The sequence below is a fragment of the Oncorhynchus tshawytscha genome, linkage group LG29, assembly GCF_018296145.1.
Source record: "Oncorhynchus tshawytscha isolate Ot180627B linkage group LG29, Otsh_v2.0, whole genome shotgun sequence".
NCBI lineage: Eukaryota > Metazoa > Chordata > Actinopteri > Salmoniformes > Salmonidae > Oncorhynchus > Oncorhynchus tshawytscha.
The window spans coordinates 22,784,681-22,806,191 of record NC_056457.1 but is presented as its reverse complement, the minus strand read 5'-3'; the positions used below and the strand labels follow the sequence as shown (position 1 = coordinate 22,806,191).

Below are 21,511 nucleotides of genomic sequence, written 5' to 3'. Positions count from 1 at the left end.
TAATCATTACACTTACTTAAAAGATGATAGGTGTGTATTCTTGTTCGGCTTTTATTTTATAAAACGCATATGTTCATCGTTCAAAGTTGCCCCATAAAGAAATGTTGATCAACAACAAAGTTCTAGAACTTTAAAGGGCTCGAGTTTCCTCGGCGTGCACTTCCTCTCTCGACAAGTTTTCATGTTGAGGGTACCACGCCGCTCGATAAAACTTTTTGCTCTTTTGAGACCCCTCCTGTAGAGATGCTTACTGGCTTAAGTCTTGTGGAAGCAGCCTCAGTAACACGTCCCCTTGGAGACTAGCAGGAGCAACACGTGATGCGTCTTACTTATCAGGTTAGGGGAGAGGAGAGAGCTGCGCTTTGGGGACGGTCAGAGAGGATAGCGAAATAAGTGTTTTCCTCTCGTCTCTGGACTCTTTCTTCTATCTTCCTTTTTAGGAATTTGGAAGAAAGAGGGGGGAACAAAGTTGTCGAACTTTGCACATCCTCAGAAACGCCATTTTGATTCCTCTCCGGAACAACTTTGCAGCTTCTTTTTTTTTTTCTTAGCCCATCATCACCATCATCAGTATGTCTCGGCGTAAGCAGCCCAACCCCAACAAAGTCAAACGTAAGTACCTAGCTAGCTTATCGGCTTATTCTCTCAATTCTGGCTTATTTGTCTGGTTTAGTCGATATGTGATGTTAATTGCGTGTTTGGCGAAGTTTACAGTTGTTGTGACAAAGTTGTAAAACTTCGAAAAGCGACGTGGAAAGGATAGTTTTCTCGACTCCCATTCGCTTCCTAGTTTCGCTGAGGACCTGATGCTCATCCATGATTAAAACGCATGAGCGATGGAATTTTTCTTCCTTATGATTATTCGTAACCGACGAGGTTAAGTTACTTATCGCCACTTAAAATTAACAGAAATTGTTGGAGTTCTAACTTCCATCATCGGTAACGTTTGTTTTAATTATGGGGGCTCGAGGTGGAGGTTCAAAGTCTGCTAGCTTGCTAACTAACCGCCTGTTGCTCCGCTCGAGCATCCATATCTTCAGTGCACTTTGATCGAGCCTAGCTACAGCTTAGTGGCCATGTGTCGGTATAGCTAGTTACATTTTGACCTTGTCAAGACGTTTTCGAAACTTATTTGTTTTTCAAGAGTAGCCTGTGTGTTAATTCGATTTATTCAATGATTCGATATCATTTATTTTTTCATTGTTCAGGAAGTAAACATAATAGTTATCCGTACTCATCACGCCGCTTGTTATCCTGGTCTATATTTGTCCTAATTATTACATCACTAGAATTAAGAACGTCATTATTTGTCTTTTCACATTATACAATTATCATTCAGTGATATATGCTAATTCATTTTGCATCATCTACGAGGTTGATGTGTAAAGTGTTTCTTGGTGATCATTTATGGTTCTTTTTATTTTTTGTTACTCTTTTAGACGCTCAAAAGTTACTCAAGTAAAGTGAAGAACTGATGCGTTTTTGTCTCTTGTGGAACTGCAACGTAGCGAGGGCTGGTTAGATAATGGTTGCTAGGCATTTTTTTTCATTTGTCCCTTGCTCTCGTCGACTACTGTGCGCATATAACCGCATTGGGTAAAAGTGTAACTTTGTCTCTACTGTGTTTCTCTGTTTGCAATAAGTTATCTGGTGATAGAGAAATTACCTGTTGATATTTGCATTGCAAACTTTTTTTTGTTGGGGGTTGAAAATAGAAGCAACACGGTTTTAGAGCGTTCGGTGGTCGATGTTCCTCTTCTCTCGAGCTCTCTGACCACTTGGAAGAAGACAAGGAGGAGAGTGCTGATCTGGATGAGCAGTTCGCATTCCATTACGAAATTCTACACTGTAGTCGAGTAGTCCTACGACGACAGCGGGATCAAACGCACTCATTTTGCTGTAGGGAAACTCGCCATCCAAATCTAGACACTATCAAAGATGGTGGGTTTATTTCAGATGAAGAAATACTGAAGTGTGAATAGTTTAGTTGAATGTGTGATGAAACTAACACCTCAAGGCAACACGAGGGGACGATGATGATAATGATGTGTGTGGGGGTAGTAAGCAGGATGCGTCAGTTGACTTAATTGCTTGAAGTGAATTGAGGAAAGCCTGATATAGGCTAGACAACTTTGGTTTTAAAAAAGTACTTTTTCTGTGGTAGAGAAAGATGAGTCTGTCCTGGTTTAGGGCCTGCAGTCATACTCATGCAAGGCCATGTAAATAAAATGGCAGACTAGATCAGAGGAGAATGCTTTTGCACTGTCAAGAAGACAGTTTGTTTAAAAATAAATAATGTAATCATCCCTCATAAACTATCATGTTCTTTTTGGAGGAAGTTATATAGATGGTGTGATTGAATAAATGATCAACAATTTGGCTAATTGACAACATTTGAGTCAATTGGAGTTGTACCTGTGGATACATTTCAAGGTCTACCTTCAAACTCAGTGCCTCTTTGATTGACATCATGGGAAAATCAAAAGAAATCAGCCTAGACCTCGGAACAAAAATTGTAGACCTCCACAAGTCTGGTTCATCCTTGGGAGCAATTTCCAAATGCCTGAAGGTACCACGTTCATCTGTACAAACAATAGTATGCAAGTATAAACACCATGGGACCAGGCAGCCGTCATACCGCTCAGGAAGGAGACGTGTTCTGTCTCCTAGAGATGAACGTACTTTGTGCAAAAAGTGCAAATCAATCCCAGAACAACAGCAAAGGACCTTGTGAAGATGCTGGAGGAAACGGGTACAAAAGTATCGATATCCACAATAAAACGAGTCCAATATTGACATAACCTGAAAGGCCGCTCAGCAAGGAAGAAGCCACTGCTCCAAAACCGCCATAAAAAAGCCAGACACAAAATAGATGGAATCATGAGGGAAGGAAAATTATGTGGATATATTGAAGCAACATCTCAAGACATCAGTCAGGAATTTAAAGCTTGGTTGCAAATGGGTCTTTCAAATGGACAATGACCCAAAGCATACCTCCAAAGTTGTGGCAAAATGGCCTAAGGACAACAAAGTCAAGCTATTTGAATGGCCATCACAAAGCCATGACCTCAAACCTATAGAAGATTTGTGGGCAGAACTGAAAAAGCGTGTGCGAGCAAGGAGGCCTACAAACCTGACTCAGTTACACCAGCTCTGTCAGGAGGAATGGGCCAAAATTCACCCAACTTATTGTGGAAGGCTACCCAAAACGTTTGACCCAAGTTAAACGGTTTAAAGGAAATACTACCAAACACTAATTTATTGTATGTAAACTTCTGACCCACTGAGAATGTCGTCAAAGAAATAAAAGCTGAAGTAGATAATTCTCTCTACTATTATTCTGACATTTCACATTCTTAAAATAAAGTGGTGATCCTAACTGACTTAAGACATGGCATTTTTTACTGGGATTAAATGTCAGGAATTGTTCAACTGAGATTAAATGTATTTGGCTAAGGTGTATGTAAACTTCTGACTTCAAATGTAGTTGATAAATGATCAATGTGGAATCACACTTTAAAAGAGGAGGTCCCTTTGTATGTCCTCAGCTCTCCACCCTCCACAAGGTCTCCAAATCCACTGCATTATTGGTACTCATGACCCTTGCCTGTTGACAAAATAGACTAGCTATGGGTCTCAGTTAGGCCTAGGAGTCTGGAGGCAAGTCAGTTTGAACAGTAAAAAAAAAAAAATCTTGATGTGGGATGCATAGAGTGCAATAATGTTTGATTTCATGTGATGTTGACCAGTTGTAGGTAGTTACACACGCCAGAAGGCTAAAGGCATCTTTATGGTTTAAGTTTGTTGGACTTGGATCTTACTCCAGCAAGAACGTCTTACTTACTCTTTTGGTTAGAAATGGCAGTTTGACTGCATGCCATCTTGTGGTGTTCCATCTCTGCAATTTGATGTGATAGGCTTTAATGTAGATATGTTTGTTTTGTCTTCGGCCTAGATGGTCCTAATAATAACAATGTCATTATACACAGAGTACAAAACATAAAGGACACCTGCTCTTTCCATGAGATAGTTTCCATGTGAAATCACCTGGTCAGTCTATGATCCCTTATTGATGTCACTTGTTAAATCCAAACGGTGTTGCTGAAGGGAAGGAGACAGATTAAATTGAGACATGGATTGTGTATGTGTGCCATTCAGAGTGTGTTTGGGCAAGACAACAGATTTAAGTGCCTTTGAACAGGGTATAGAGTACCACAGTGTGGTATGGTATTTATTAGGATCCCCATTAGCTACTCTTCCTGGGATCCACGAGTCATAATGCCCATAAAACCTAGCTGTCAAACAAGGAAATGGTTCCAATAGTTTTTCCATCATTCATTTTTCCCATAGGGGATTTTAGAAACACCTAAAATAAGGGCTGTGTTTCGTGTAGGTTTACCCTGGCGTGACGTTTTGATAACTGTGTAAATCTATCTAGGACAAGGGGCCCTTTATCAATATATTCACCTATTTATCCCCCCAAAATGAAATGCTAATTAGCTGCTAATGTGGTGATCATAAAGAACTACAAATTCTATAATGATCTGGACGAGACTGCCGCATCGAAGCGAAAGGTAAGAATCTCTTGATTAACTATCTAATGTTAGCTAAATTTAGTAATGAGCAAATTGGCTACATTTCTTTTAAATTGACAATACTGTGAACTGCCTTGTGCATGTTTTAAATTGACACAATACCTTTTAGAAAGGGTGTCAGCTAGAAATGACATGCAGGGATTTGTAGTTTTTCTTGATGTCTCCTTTGATGCTTATTAGTATTTTCGGATCTGAGAGTAAATGGAGCAGACTATATTGATAAACGTCACTTTGTCTGAGAGAGATTTACATGGTTATCAAAACGTCACGCCAGGCAGGGTAAGCTTACATAAAACACCGCCCTTATTTCAAGAGTTTCTAAAATTCCCTATTGAAAAAATGAATGGTGAAAGAATGATTGGAACCATTTCCCTGTTTTGACCGCTAGATTTTATGGGTATTATGGCACCTCCACTGTGAGGCTCTATGGTAGTTGGTGCCAGGCCCACAGGTTTGTGTCAAGAACTGCAACGCTGCTGAGTTTTTTACACTCAACAGTTTCCTGTGTGTATTAAGAATGGTCCACCACCCAAAGGACATCCAGCCAATTTGACACAACTGTGGGAAGCGTTGGAGTCAACAAGGGCCAGCATCCCTGTAGAATGTTTTTGACACCTTGCGAAGTCCACACCCTGATGAATTGAGGCTATTCTAAGGGTAAAGGTGGGGGGTGCAAGTCAAAATTAGGGCTGGTTAAAATAATTTAAATAAAAAGGCCACTCAAGGGAATGATTAGTCCAACTAAACACTTGATAAAATCCAGATGTGAACCATGGATTTTCTAGCATCACTGAAACGATAACACAAGTAATTAGAAGTTTGGGTAAGCTAAAAGGATAATCATTTATATATTCTTTGACAAAAAAACAAGTCCGCTGATCAACATTCCTCCCAATAAGGTTTGGGCCAGACGAGGATGCTGTGAGCTCCCTCTAAGAGAGGTAATTAAGAGCCTTCACCCCCCCCTCCCCTCCAATCGGGTCCCTTATGCTCTCATTAGCCCACCATTTAACCTAATAATAACCCACCCATACCCCCAAAGACACCTACTTAAACACAATGTCCCCTGATGGCAAGCCGACAGTCAAGTCCCTTCAACAATGCAGGGCATTGGTATTAGGCCCCCCCATTCTTTCTCTTCTCTCATTTAGCTGTTAACCTGTTGTTCTCTGAGGCTAAATCATTGGAATAGGAGAGAGATGTATGGGTCTAAACCCCCCCCGGGAGACACAGTCAAAATAAAAAAAGTTGTGGTATTAAGACACTTTCTCTCTCTTCCTGGTGGAGATGGGTCGTGGTTTCCCCAAGGGTACAAATGGGTTGGCCCTTTGGCTCCCAGAGCTATTTTTAACCCGCCTTTTTTAGATAAGATTAAGTTCCATCTCCTGGCCGGCCAGTGGGGCATGGAGGGGACACAGGGACTTACTTGTAGGTGCAGGAGGAGGAAGGAAAGAGGGAACCTGAGGAAGATGGTTTCCAAAATGGAATCTGGGGTTGGGCCTCACTGTGCCACAACGCCCCTCCCCACAACGCCCCTCTTAAACCTTCTTTGCTCCGGAATTTCTCAAATGTAGGGTACTTGTAGCTGCTACATTGAAAATTGAAGTAATTCGCAACGTATTTACTTTGCGATTTTGGGAAATGGCTAAGTTCATACATTTTACGCCTTGATGCAGTTGTTACTAATCATTGACTACTTGTTTAAATATGACAATGCACTGTATTGCACCTCATATGTTACATACCCAACATTATTGATGGAATTAGGGAATGTTGGGGAGGCTCCAGGTACATGTGGGTGTTTTGATGGGGATGCGGTAACAAAGCCAAGTGAGATGACAGAAATTTGAGAAGTGGACAAAGCGGCTAAGTAGGACGGTGTCGGTGCTTCCATTGTGTGCACATAGGCTGCTTTAAAGGGATGTTTTCATTGGGACCGGGGCGGGAATGGACTTCTTTTACAGGTGTGTGAATGTAAGCTGCAACTAACAAACACTCACTGAGGGACCTTAACAGTAGACATTACAACATGTCCCTGGGGTGAGTCCTTAGTTAGCCCTGCTATACTCTGCCTGTGGTCTAGGCCCCAGTGTAAATATAGGCCTAGTGGTGAGGCTCGGTGATATTTGTAGGCACAGTTACACATTTGTGGTATAAGTCCCAAATCTAGATTAATATCACTGTCTTTTTATAGGCTATACTTGGCTGTACAGATAATGTGCAAAGTAGGTCCTAATGTTTATGTGGCCCGTGTCTCTCGAGGTACTATTGCATCACAATGCTGGATTCAGTAAACATTCGGATGAATTGATTGCTGCCATGACTACTACAAGCCACTACTAGAAAATCCATACCATCCATCCTACATTGGTGAACATTACATTTTTTGTTGATGATGAATGGATGGATGCCTTTATTTGTTGTTATGGGTACTAGGTGACCTATTATACTTGCAACCCTTGCCATTACAACCAGGTCGCACCTTGGTTGTCCAATAGTTCTCCTCTCTCTCGTCGATCCACAAAAGTGTGTTGTTAATATTGGCTAAGTCATCCATCTCACAGGGTGTGTCCAGGGTCTAACTGATAAGCTGCAGGGAGGGAGGGAGGGAGGGAGCCCTGCATCGGGGTGATGTCTACCCTGTCTCAGTGCAGAGCCCTACGTGTTCTTTATCCCTCTACCCAGCTCCGAGCTGTCACTACCCCCCCCACCCCACCCCACACACACACGCGTATACACCACAAACATACACACACCCTTCCCAACCACCGGCCACCACCTAGTCTTCAACCTCCAGCACAGGCTGCAAATAAAGCAGGTATTTACTGTGGGTTCAAAGTCTAGCTCGATGGCTGTGTCACTGATGTGAAAGAATGCCACAAGGAGGAGGGTGGAGGAGGAGGAAGGGGGTAGAAAAAATGAAAATGGAGGCTGCAGCAGGACCTGGGGTGAAGCATGGGGGAGACAGGAAGTTAAACTGCCTCCTTTTCGAAGTGGTGGGGGAAGAGATGGAGGAAGTGGAACAACAATGGGTCTGCTCTCCAGTGTTGTCCCCTTCTCCCAAGTCAGCCTGTTTCCAAGCAGCTAGCTCTGTCTCACAGGTGAGAAATAAAGTTTAAAGTATTTTTTTGTTTTGTTTAAAATTCTTTATTTGAGTTCTAGTCCATTGACTCCTATTTACCTGCAAAATAACCCTAAAAATACTCTTACCACAAAGTGGACTGTCTTTCCCCCTCCACAAGTAGCCATCTCTCTGTGTCGGCTGTCTCGGAGAGGAAAGGGTTAACACTGTAGAGAGAGTGATGGAGAGGAAAAAGGGAGGCTAAATGGAGAGTGCGCAGTAAGAATGTCTCCAGCTCTTTCGCTGTCCCTCCCTCTCTCTCCCTTCCTGCCTCCTCGCTCTGTCTTTACCTTTCTCTCGCTCTCTCTCTCCCTCTCTCTCTCTTCCAGACCCACATCGCTCCCTCCCTCCATCTTTCTTGCTGACTAAACAGTTTTGTCAGCTGGCAGTTGCTCGCAGGCTGAGGATTTGCGATAGCTTCTGGAGGTTAGGGTGAGGGGGAGGGGTGGTACTCACAGGCAGCACTTGTTGCTCACTGGAGCTAGGCAGGGGAGGGAAGGAGGAACCAATGATGTGTGTAAACCCTGGATGACTGACAGGGGGCGCTGTATTGAAGCCACTGCGCAGCCATCTTGGTACTCCTACTCCATTGTAAAAGAAAGATTTTGGAAGCTATATAAATGTATTTATAAATGTCTAAATTCGTTTTTGACAAGTTTATTCTATTACAGACAACTTTAATGCATACTTATAAATGATATGTGAGCTAAACATAAATAATAATAATATATTCCTTAAAGTATATTTTTTAGAGAGTACTAATGTTACTGTCCCCACTACATCAACAAAATACTTAAATACTGTATAATTCCTTTCATTCCTATGGAGGATTGCTCCTACTGGGGAGTGCCAATATGGCCGACCAGTGGCTTCAACGCTTCAATGGCCAATAGATAGCATCAGCAATCCAGGGTTTATATACGTCATTGGGAGGAACAGAGTGAGAGACCGAGGGAGAGTGGGGGAAAAAAGTGAGTACGGCAACTTCATCGTCCAACCAGTTTTGTGTGTGTGAGAGAGATGAGAGAACATGCAAATATAACATAGTTTATCATCAACACAGCCAGATTACTGCAATTAAAGTTTTTGAACTTGTGGACATAATGTTTCAGGCAAACAGTTTTTTTATACTACCTAACATTGTGTGGTGTCTTTAGAATGTAAATGTCTTGAGAAATGTAGTCAAATGAATGGATGATTATAGGCTGTATCTGCTAGTTGTAATCGAGAGAAGGCTCTGTTAGTCTGTGTGTCTCAGACAGTCAGTCAGCTGCACAGAGACGATAAATATTGAAGGAAGAGCTGCCCTAATGACAGCCCACCTGAGCGCTGCATGCTGGGAAAAGATGCCAGTGAGGTCAGAGGTGACTGCTAATATTTTGCAGACGTGCTAATATAGCTTTGAGGCTTCTGACTGAATGTACACCCAATCTATTTCCTGCAGTTTTATATTTTCCTTCCTTGTGCATAACTATGGTGGAGCATTTCGACATGCACCTGATTCGTGTTACTTTTAACTCAAGGTTTGGAGGTTTAGGCTAACTTCGTTATGTTTTTCTGTATACCTTGGTTTCTGGTACAAAAGAATAAAGAATAAATTAAAAAATTGAAATCCAGGGCAATATTCACACTTCCTTTGCATTTTAATTGTTAAACCCAACTCCACCTACGTAATCCCTATTAATCCTGCTAGGCTAGCCCTGTGTAATGCCTCTTCAAAAGGGCATCCTTGGAAGAAACACTGAGCTGCCACTTCCTTGTCCCATTCTCTCACACACACACACACACACACACACACACACACACACACACACTAGCCGTCTGTCCCTTCATCAGTTGAAAAGGTACCATTTGTTTGTTCTACAAACAGACGGCACACCTTGTCTCCATCGAGACCGGAGCACATGCCCCCAGACTTGTTGCTTGTCGCTCCTCCTTGGCCATGAAAGGAAGTTAGCTCCATACACCTTCACTCACACCCCCCCCACACACCTTCACTCACCCCCCCCCACACACACACCTTCACTCACCCCCCCACACACACACACACACCTTCACTCATATCCCCCCACACACACACACACCTTCACTCACCCCCCACACACACACCTTCACTCCCCCACACACACACACACACACACACCTTCACTCCCCCCTCCCCCCACACACACACCTTCACTCACCCCCCCCACACACACCTTCACTCACCCCCCCACACACTCACACACACACACCTTCACTCACATCCCCCCACACACACACCTTCACTCACTCCCCCCACAAACACACCTTCACTCACTCCCCCCACACACACACACACACACACCTTCACTCACTCTCCCCCACACACACACCTTCACTAACTCCCCACTCCCCCCACACACACCTTCACTCCCCCCCCACACACACACACCTTCACTCCCTACACACACACACCTTCACTCCCACACACACACACACACACACACACACCTTCACCCCCCACACACACCTTCACTCACCCCCTCCCACACACACACACACACACACCTTCACTCACCACCCCCCACACACTCACACACACACTTCACTCACATCCCCCACACACACACGTTCACTCACTCCCCCCACACACACACCTTCACTCACTCCCCCCACACACACCTCACTCCCCCCACACACACACCTTCCCCCCCCCACACACACACCTTCACTCACGCCCCCACACACACACACACCTTCACTCACTCCCCCCACACACACACCTTCACTCACTCCCCCCCCCCACACACACACCTTCACTCACTCCCCCCCACACACACACACACACACACACTCACTCACCCCCCCCCCCCCACACACACACACACACACACCTTCACTCACTCCCCCCCCACACACACACACACACACCACTCACCACCCCCCCACACACACACACACACACACCTTCACTCACTTCCCCCCCACACACACACACACACACACACCTTCACTCACTCCCCCCCACACACACACCTTCACCCACACACACACACACACACACCCTTCACACACACCTTCACTCCCCCCCCACACACACACCTTCACTCACCCCCCCCACACACACACACACACTTCACTCACCCCCACACACACACACACACCTTCACTCACCCCCCACACACACACACACACCTTCCACCTCACCCCCCACCTTCACACACACACACCTTCACTCACCCCCCCCCACACACACACACACTTTCACTCACATCCCCCCTTCACACACACACACACACCTTCACCCCCCCCACACACACACACACACACACCTTCACTCACATCCCCCCCACACACACACACACCTTCACTCACCCCCCACACACACACACACACCTTCACTCACATCCCCCCACACACACACACACACCTTCACTCACACCCCCCCCCACACACACACACCCTTCACTCACATCCCCCCCCACACACACACACCTTCACTCACCCCCCCCACACACACACACACCTTCACTCACATCCCCCCACACACACACCTTCCTTCACACCCCCCCACACACACACACACCTTCACTCACATCCCCCCACACACACACACACTTCACTCACATCCCCCCACACACACACACCTTCACTCACATCCCCCCACACACACCTTCACTTCATCCCCCCCCACACACACACACACACACCTTCACTCACATCCCCCCCACACACACACACACCTTCACTCACATCCCCCCCACACACACACACACCTTCACCCCCACACACACACACACCTTCACTCCATCCCCCCACACACACACACACCTTCACTCACATCCCCCCACACACACACACACCTTCCTTCACTCACATCCCCCCACACACACACACACCTTCACTCACATCCCCCACACACACACACACCTTCACTCACATCCCCCCACACACACACACACCTTCACTCACATCCCCCCACACACACACACACACCTTCACTCACATCCCCCCACACACACACACACACACATCCCCCACTCACATCCCCCCACACACACACACACCTTCACTCACATCCCCCACACACACACACACACCTTCACTCACACCCCCACCCCACACACACAAATACCTTCACTCACACCCCCCCCACACACCTTCACTCACACCCCCCCCACACACCTTCACTCACATCCCCCCACACACACACACACACCTTCACTCACATCCCCCACACACACACACACACACACCCCACTCACATCCCCCACACACACACACACACACACACTTCACTCACATCCCCCCATCCCACACACACACACCTTCACACCATCCCCCCACACACACACACACACCTTCACCCCCCCACACACACACACACACACCTTCACTCACCCCCACACACACACACACACACACACCTTCACTCACCCCCCACACACACACACCTTCACTCACCCACACACCCCCCCCCATCCCCCACACACACACCTTCACTCACATCCCCCCCACACACACCACCTTCACTCACATCCCCCCCACACACACACACACACCTTCACTCACATCCCCCCACACACACACACACACACCTTCACTCACATCCCCCCACACACACACACACACCTTCACTCACACCCCCCACACACACACACACACTTCACTCATCCCCCACACACACACACACACACACCTTCACTCACATCCCCCCCCACACACACCTTCACTCACATCCCCCCACACACACACACCTTCACTCATCCCCCCCACACACACACACACACACCTTCACTCACATCCCCCCACACACACACACACACCTTCACTCACACCCCCCCCACACACACACCTTCACTCACATCCCCCCACACACACACACACCTTCACTCACATCCCCCCCACACACACACACACACCTTCACTCACATCCCCCCCACACACACACACCTTCACTCACATCCCCCCACACACACACACACCTTCACTCATTCCCACCCACACACACACACACACCTTCACTCACATCCCCCCACACACACACACACACACACACCTTCACTCACATCCCCACACACACACACACACACCTTCACTCACATCCCCCCCCACACACACACCTTCACTCACATCCCCCCACACACACACACACACACACACCTTCACTCACATCCCCCCACACACACACACACCTTCACTCACATCCCCCCCACACACACACACACACTTTCACTCACATCCCCCACACACACACACACACACCTTCACTCACATCCCCCACACACACACACACACACACCCTTTACTCACATCACACACCTGAGAGCATCCCTTTGCACAGCTGGGTGGGGGAGGGGACAGGGATTATGGGATGGGAGAGGCTTTAGTGTAGGAGGAGACTGGGGGCGGCAGAGTATGACTGCTTGGTGTTACTGTTTTTTTTCTTCCTGTTTTGAAATGATTCAGCGCTTACAGCAAGTAGTTTTGAACTAGCCTAGTCCAACATAAATGCACCATTTCTTTCAAACATTTTCAGGAGAGAAACGAATTTAGAGGAAAACACAAGAACTTTTCATTCTTACTGACAGGAGGAACTCTGTTTTGAGTTTCAGTTTTCTCTTAAAAGTCCTCTCTGGTTATTAGACATGCTCTCATCATCAGCCGTGAGACAGACAAACCACACAGACTTTACAAGATGGAGTAATCTCTGTGACGTCGGCTACACACGTAACTCTGTATCATGTCGTTCCACTGGTTATAATTCAACCCCTCCCTGCCTGCTTCTGTCTCACATCACAGAAGGAAAATGGTGTCGCAAAAACAAACATTTGCTAATGAGATTAAACTATTTGTTTCGAGACAGCTTTTGATTATGATTGGACAATGGATAAAGATGCGCACTGTTTCCAAAATACCTCCTCCGTCCTAAGCAGAGATGGAGCTGGAGAGGAGGAATGCAAAGAGGGGGAGAGGGGTGCTTAGTGGGGGGATGGATAAGAGAGGTGTGTGGGGTGGGATAGGTGTGTTCACTCCGTTGATCTGAAGTTAACACTTTCACCCCCCCAACACACACTGGGAGTAGAGTTGATGGGATAGGCTCTCTTCTGACATGCCCTGGAGGCAGGGCACACAAAGGCAGAAACACTGTCCTTTCTCTGGGTTGAAACCTGGCCTCTTCTCCCTCCACCCCCCACAACAGGAGCAGCTCGCTCCCACACAATGGAGGGACCTACCTTTAAAAGCTTAAACCCTGCCCAGACAACGCTGGTTATATATAGGCCGCACCGCCACCCATCTCACGGAAGGTGTACACACACACAGGAACACTTTTGCCGTTTCAACCATCCAGGGAAATGTTTTCTCTCCGAACTGAACAGCTCTTGGATAACTGTATAATGAGGTAGGCCTAGTGCAACTTTTTTAGCCCCCCCTTCCAGGTCACGTATCACCAGCAAAGACCCTATATCATCCTCCCCCATCACTCTCCTGAGCTGTGCTCTTCCCAGCATCCTCGGCTTGGTGTGAGGTCGCGGCACCTCCTTCAAAGAGGAATTATAATTAACCAGCCAGTCAGACCAGCCTGCCAGCCAGCTCTCCTCCTCTCTGCTCCCCCCCCCCACCCCCAGGTACCAAAGTTCACCAAAGTGGAATCATAAACCCTGTCCAAGGAGAACATTAGACATCTTTCACAGCTCTCCCGCAGGCATTGGTGCCCAGTTGAAAACCAGGTTAAGGCTTTCCTTCGAAAGAGCAGCTGCATCAGGACAAAAGAGGAGACTTTGACCCCTTTAATGTTGCTAACTACTTTCCACTGAGATGAGTGCACTCCCTCCTAGCTCTTGCTCCTTCACTAGGTATTGAACAGTAGTTGGCCAGTTTTGTCTTTGTCAATCATTCATCCTTCCCTGTCTACTGACAAACGCTTTGCTTGTTATTTGTCGCCAAATACCATCAAACATCCTCAGTCCTCTGAGTCATCAAGGCGGTCTCAATCAACACCATCTCTGGAAGATGATGCCATTTCAGGTCCGTTATGTCCAGATATGTCTCCACTTTCTTATCTTTTCAGAGCAAGGTCACCAAGCTTGTGATGCAATGACTCAATCAGCCCCCTCTGTGTTGAAGACTGTAACAGTGTAGCAAGGCCCCGGAGACGGGAGTGTTATGGCCCCGGAGACGGGAGTGTTATGGCCCCGGAGACGGGAGTGTTATGGCCCCGGAGACGGGAGTGTTATGGCCCCGGAGACGGGAGTGTTATGGCCCCGGAGACGGCCCCGGCCCCGGAGACGGGAGTGTTATGGCCCCGGACGGAGTGTTATGGCCCCGGAGACGGGAGTGTTATGGCCCCGGAGACGGAGTGTTACCCCGGAGACGGGAGTGTAATGGCCCCGGAGACGGGAGTGTAATGGCCCCGAGACGGGAGTGTAATGGCCCCGGAGACTGGAGTGTAATGGCCCCGGAGACGGCAGTGTTATGGCCCCGGCAGTGTTATGGCCCCGGGAGTGTTATGGCCCCGGCAGTGTTATGGCCCCGGAGACGGGAGTGTTATGCTCATTGATCCCTCTAATGATCCTAATGGAGATAGACTTGCATGTTGACAAAGGCTCTATAAGGAATTGTGTTGGTTTACGTCTGTACCGCCATTTGGTTTGTTCAGTCATTGATGTATTTTGTTGCTGGGACTTAGCATTAGTGTGTCATTTGTCAAGATTAAGACTACTTAATTCTGTCAGTGCAATGTTTTTGTGAATATTCTTGACATCATATTCTAAACTCAGCAAAAAAAGAAACGTCCCCTTTTCAGGACCCTGTCGTTCAAAGATAATTAGTAGAAATCCAAAACTTCAGATTTTCATTGTAAAGGGTTTAAACACTGTTTCCCATGCTTGTTCAATGAACCATAAACAATTAATGAACATGCACCTGTGGAACGGTCGTTAAGACACTAACAACTTACAGACGGTAGGCAATTAAGGTCAGTTATGAAAACTTAGGACACTAAAGAGGCCTTTCTACTGACTCAGAAAAACACCAAAAGAAAAATGCCCAGGGTCCCTGCTCATCTGCATGAACTTGCCTTAGGCATGCGGCAAGGAGGCATGAGGACTGCAGATGTGGCCAGGGCAATAAATTGCAATGTCCATATTGTGAGACGCCTAAGACAGCGCTACAGGGAGGCAGGACGGACAGCTGATCGCAGTGGCAGACGACGTGTAACAACACCTGCATAGGATTGGTACATCCGAACATCACACCTGCGGGACAGATACAGGATGGCAACAGCACCTGCACAAGTTACACCAGGAACGCACAATCCCTCCATTTGTGCTCAGACTGTCCACAATAGGCCAAGAGAGGCTGGACTGATGGTTTGTAGGCCTGTTGTAAGGCAGGTCTACACCAGGCAACAACGTCGCCTATGGACACAAACCCACCATCGCTGGACCAGACAGGACTGGCAAAAAGTGCTCTTCGTGGACGCGGCTTTGTCTTACCAGGGGTGATGGTCGATTTGCGTTTATCGTCGAAGGATTGAGCGTTACACCGAGGCCTGTACTCTGGAGAGGGATCGAGGTGGAGGGCTGGGTCTGGGGCGGTGTGTCACAGCATCATCGGACTGAGCTTGTTGTCAATGCAGGCATTCTCAATGCTGTGCGTTACAGGGAAGACATCCTCCTCCCTCATGTGGTACCCTTCCTGCAGGCTCATCCTGACATGACCCTCCAGCATGACAATGCCACCAGCCATACTGCTCGTTCTGTGCGTGATTTCCTGCAAGACAGGAATGTCAGTGTTTTGCCATGGCCTGCGAAGAGCCCGGATCTCAATCCCATTGAGCACGTCTGGGACCTGTTGGATCGGAGGGTGAGGGCTAGGGCCATTCCCCCCAGAAATGTCCGGGAACAGCCTTGGTGGAAGAGTGGGGTAACATCTCACAGCAATAACTGGCAAATCTGGTACAGTCCATGAGGAGATGCAATGCAGTACTTAGTATCTGTAACAGTCAGTGCATTGACTGTTACTTTTGATTTTGACCCCTCCCCCCTTTGTTCAGGGACACATTATTCCATTTCTGTTAGTCGCATGTCTGTGGAACTTGTTCAGTTTCTCAGTTGTTGAAATATTTACACATGTTAAGTTTGCTGAAAATAAACGCAGTTGACAGTGAGAGGACGTTTCATTTTTTTTGTGAGTTTGTAAGTGTGTGCTGGTTGTGATGCTGTTAGCCTAGGCCTGACTAGTCAGAATAGTATGCCACCAGAGACATTTTGAGATGGAGGGACAATGTCAGGGATAAATAGAACTCTGAGAGGGAAAAGAAGACTTCTTCCTCATGTCATTCTTTGCTGAGGAAATGGGCCATCCCACAAGACTGTCACATCTTTTGGACTTCCCCTGAACAGGAACTGGTGGCTAGTGGATGTTTTTCAGCTTTTCATAATTATGATTAGCACTTGTGTGCATCATTAGGGGAATTGTTGTCAGAAGGCGAGGGGAAATAAACTGGTTCAGAAAGAAGTAGTTAACAAAGAGAATAATCCAAATCTAGTCAAAGCTTATCCTTCGGGCACTCCCTAAGCCAGCACTTCTATCCCAGTAAACATTCACTTTTTCTTTATCAGGCCTTGTGCTCGACGAGGAGGCACTTTGCTCAGAGCCTTGAAGCAGGTATCAGAGCAGGAGCCTCCTAGATGCTAACATGTCTAGCATCACTATTAAACATGGGAAGCAGAAACAAGCTGGCTGTCTTTGTAACTGTTCTTTACTGCTCCATTCTCCCCCTCCCATAGTGTGTTGGGCCCTGAAAGCCCTGAAAGTAGCCCATCTAACCCATCCTGCTCTACCACTCAATAATGTCTGACATGCAACAGGCTCCATCGCTGCCTAACTTGGGCAAACATCGAGCTGGACAATGAGGATGTAAATGAGATCTTTACACTCAGTCAGCTGAAATGTTACATGTCTTTTATTTCCCTACACAACACTGGGCAGAAGACCAGGTCTCATTGTGACCAGCCTCTGATGCTCCGACCCCTCTGGGCTGTAGGGGTCCCTCTGTTTGGGCCACAGACTCTAATAGTTCTACGCATTGTGTGCTGGTGGGTGTATTGGTCATGCTTTCAGAAAATTATTAATCACTTGTCTGTTTTTCTTGCTTTCTTTCTTGTTAAGGCTCCATCTTAAGAATCACAATTCTAGACCGTAGATGATCACAAGTACTTTTCCCAAAAAATGTTTTTATGACACTTGTTGGATGGGTGTACTTTACCAAAAGATGGCAGTTTATTTCTGTGCCCCCTCCCCAAAAAAACTGCTCTATGTGAAGTTCCAGCATCTCCACCTCCCACCCCACCCTCCAGATGAATCACTCCCTTGTAGGAGCTCATGTCCCCAGGCAGTAAGGCAGGCAGAGAATCCATGTAGTGAGATCCCAGCACTGCAGGAAGAGGGGGAATTAAACAATGTGACTCTTATTTCAGAGGGGAGTAGTGGAGGAGGGGGGGGAGAGAGAGAGAAAGGCAGACAAGACATGATGTGATGCTGCTGCTGTGGGAGTCGTTTCAGTGTAGCTGTGCTGCACGGCCGGTCATATACCCCCGGGGGCGCCATGAACCCCCCCGCTAGAAGTTGAGAGCCCCCTCCTACCCCCGCTTGCTGTCATTCACATGTGCGGTTCAGGCAAACAGCTGGCCGCGGAGTACCTGATTGGGCAGAGAGCAAGGGGGCCGGTGCCCATGTGGGTAGGAGGGGCTTAGGCACTGAGCGGCTCAGTGGGTGAGTGCGAGCTGGTGACGGCAAATAGTTGGCCGATGTTGTCTGGCCTTGTACTTTGGCCTGGATCCTCACTTTAGAGTTTTAGGTCCTCTAACATCAAGAAGCCAAAGAAGGGGTTAGAGGATGGGTGGGGGTGGGTTGGAGGGTGGGGGTGGATGGTTGGTGTTGGAGGATGGGTTGGAGGATGGGGGTGGGGGGTTGGAGGATGGGGGTTATGGGGTGGGGGGTTAGAGGGCTGGAGGATGGTGGTTAGGTGTAGAAGGACCGATACAGACAATACCTGGTGGTGCCTCTGCTGAACTGATCCATCTAGTTTTACACTTTGCTAAATGTTGGCAGACACACACACAGAGGCAATCCTCTACAAGGAGGAGGGAAGAAATGGTCTTGACAGCCACAAATCGTGTGTGTGTGTGTGTGCGCGCGCCTTAGTCCCCAGCCCAGATGAAGGGTGTATTCTTCTTGGCTGTACAAAGAGCTCCATTATGGTGAGAGTGGTGAAGAGGCCTATCCTCCCGACCTGGGCTGTGGTTCCTCTGCTGGGAGAACCCCCACCCCCCTCCAGTGGTTTGTCCTGCTCTGTCTCCTCATCAGACATGGTGGCAGGCAGGCAGGCAGGCAGACAGACAGACAGATAGATGATGCTTCATGCTCCAGTTAAAGAGCATCCCAGACTCATAGGGATGCAGCATTTTAAACACAAAGACCAAGTAGTGTCAAAACATTTCACTCACATTTCACTCACTGCATTTCAAGCAGTTATTGTGTGAAATGACTTACTGCAAATGTCTGAAGTGGCATACTTTTTACATCTGACAAACAAGTAGACCAAACTCATCCCAGCTGTGTATATTCACTGTGTACACAGTGCTCTATATTAAGATGAACGCTACTGTCTGTAATGAATGGCTGAAATAATTGTCTGCTTTTTAAGATCTGACACACAAGCAGTTCAGATGACTACATGGGTTGGGAGATGCTTTGGGTGGGCTTTCTTTTTTTGTGGTATGCCTTTGCACATAAGTTTTCATGTAGGATGGGCTAATCCGTGTGACGAGGGTGTGAGTCTTGTCTGAGGGACTTGGTGTGTTGGGTAAGTCCAGGCTTAGGCAGGTATGGCATGTATGAGCTTGTAGGCCTGAAGGCAGCCCCCCCACAACCTACACTCTCACATATGCACACATACACACACACAAGTGCTGAAAGACTGTGAGGGTTTGCGTTTGCGAAAGACAGCGACACACCCAAGTGCATTGTTGTAACACTGGGGATGTTGTTGAACTGAGCCCATCTCTTTTCACTTCAAACTCCCCCAAGATGTTATGTGCCTCAACTGTTGGTGTGTCACCATTTTATAAAGAATCTAACTAGTAGGGTTCTAGTTATTGGTGCTTGGCTTCATGGGGATACAAGGTGTCCTGGACCGTATGTGTAAACCTCAGCAACAAATGTTGTGGGTTGGCGTCGAGTTGGGCCTCATGGCCTAATTCGGGTGAATGGAAATGCCAACTGGAGGATGCCCCATATGCAAATAGGAGCAGACAATCCCATACAGCCTTAATGAAACAAAGTGCTTTTACAGGCTGTTCTGCTGTTCATTGGCTTGGAATACTGATACGGTAGTCAATGCCTGTTGGTAAACTAGACTATTAACTGACTTGAACTTAACAGGCCTTTTTAAGAGCTGCACATAAAGTGTGTGGAGCAGAGCAGCATTAATACAGCAGGCTCTGTTGTTGGATGTGCTGCTGCTAGCTGATGTGTGTGTGTGTGTGTGTGCGCGCGCCCCAGAATTTATGGAGTGGGGCTGTCACTGCCGCCCCTGAATGAATGTGCCATTTGTTGCACAGATAGACAACTGTCAGTGGAGAGCAGTCCAGGCCCACTGTGTCCTCTGTGTGGAGAGGGAGACCCATGTGACTGATAATGGGGAGGTATACTATTTATTTTTTTGTATTGATGAAACAAATAAAGTTGTGGAACATGAAGTACAAGTAAGAGCTAGACTCATCTTTACCACAGACCTACAGTTATGCTCAATGTTCCTCACCGGCCCCAAAGTGTACTGTAAAGGTGCGTGTGTGTTTGGGGGAATGGTTGCCAGAGAGGAAAAATGAGCAGAACAGGATAGGTAGCAGACAAACAGAGAAAGATGGATGGGTCTCCGTCTCCATACATAAAAGTATCTGCTAAATAAAGGACTGGGGGGTGAACATAACAAAGGGGGTGGGGGGGGGTTAAAAGCGTACCCTTTCTGCTCACCGCTGTGATTTACTCATGGCGGAGAGACGTGCCAAATAAGTAGCTTGCTAGCAGGGGCTATTTATTCTCAGCCTGTTGGGGATGTCAAGCCAACTCTCCCCTACATCTATCTGGCCTTCAGAGAAGACCTTGCTTCATGTTTTGATAAAGGTATAGGCTAAGGCAACACAAGTACACACACATACACAGCAAAAGGAACTCAAAAGTTATCTCTTTGGAAAGTAATCAGTCCCTTTTTTTTTCATCACTTTTATTTGTAGGAATGTTTTTAAATGAGCATTAGCTTGTAACTGTAGTGTAGCTGGCTAGCTGTTATGTGTTTGTGGCACTAAGGGCACATGCACTAAGGGCACATGCAGTACATTGCAGCCAGTTAGCTATCTGGTCGGTGCGGTTGGTTGGGTCCACGCAGCTGTCAGTGGGGCTGCATGGGATCTGTCAGGACACAATCTACATCTGCACTCTCACTCTATGTAACTGGCACCCACCACAAGGTCTCTGTGTTTGTGTCGTGGGGGGGGTTACCCCCGTAGCCTAACTTACATAAAAGTATTTTTGTGTTTGAGTGTTAAACTATCAGTGATAGCCTACTGCTTTGTCAATAGAATAGTAGAATAATGTAGGATAATCTGGTTGTCGTTATCTCCCCCTACATATTTTCAACTACTGAAGATTTGGCTGAAATAGGAGCTTATCATGCCCCCCAACACAACCACCCCCACCCCAGCCTGTGCTCCCAAGTGGCGCAGCGGTCTAAGGCACTGTGTCACTACAGTCCCTGGTTCGAATCCAG

At 47.1% G+C, this 21,511-nt stretch overlaps 1 protein-coding gene across 3 annotated transcripts in view; it reads left to right on the top strand.

The window, feature by feature from the left end:
• Positions 1-201: 201 nt before the first annotated feature.
• The window catches only part of LOC112233594 (ras-responsive element-binding protein 1), a 77,913-nt gene continuing 56,603 nt past the window's right edge, over positions 202-21,511 (top strand). For 2 of the 3 annotated variants that reach the window (XM_024401339.2, XM_024401341.2), the window contains exon 1: positions 202-612. In XM_024401339.2, the coding sequence (XP_024257107.1) occupies positions 573-612 (40 nt within the window). In that variant the 5' untranslated portion in view covers positions 202-572. The remainder of the gene's footprint in view (positions 613-21,511) is intronic. The other variant, XM_024401340.2, reaches the window with a different exon arrangement.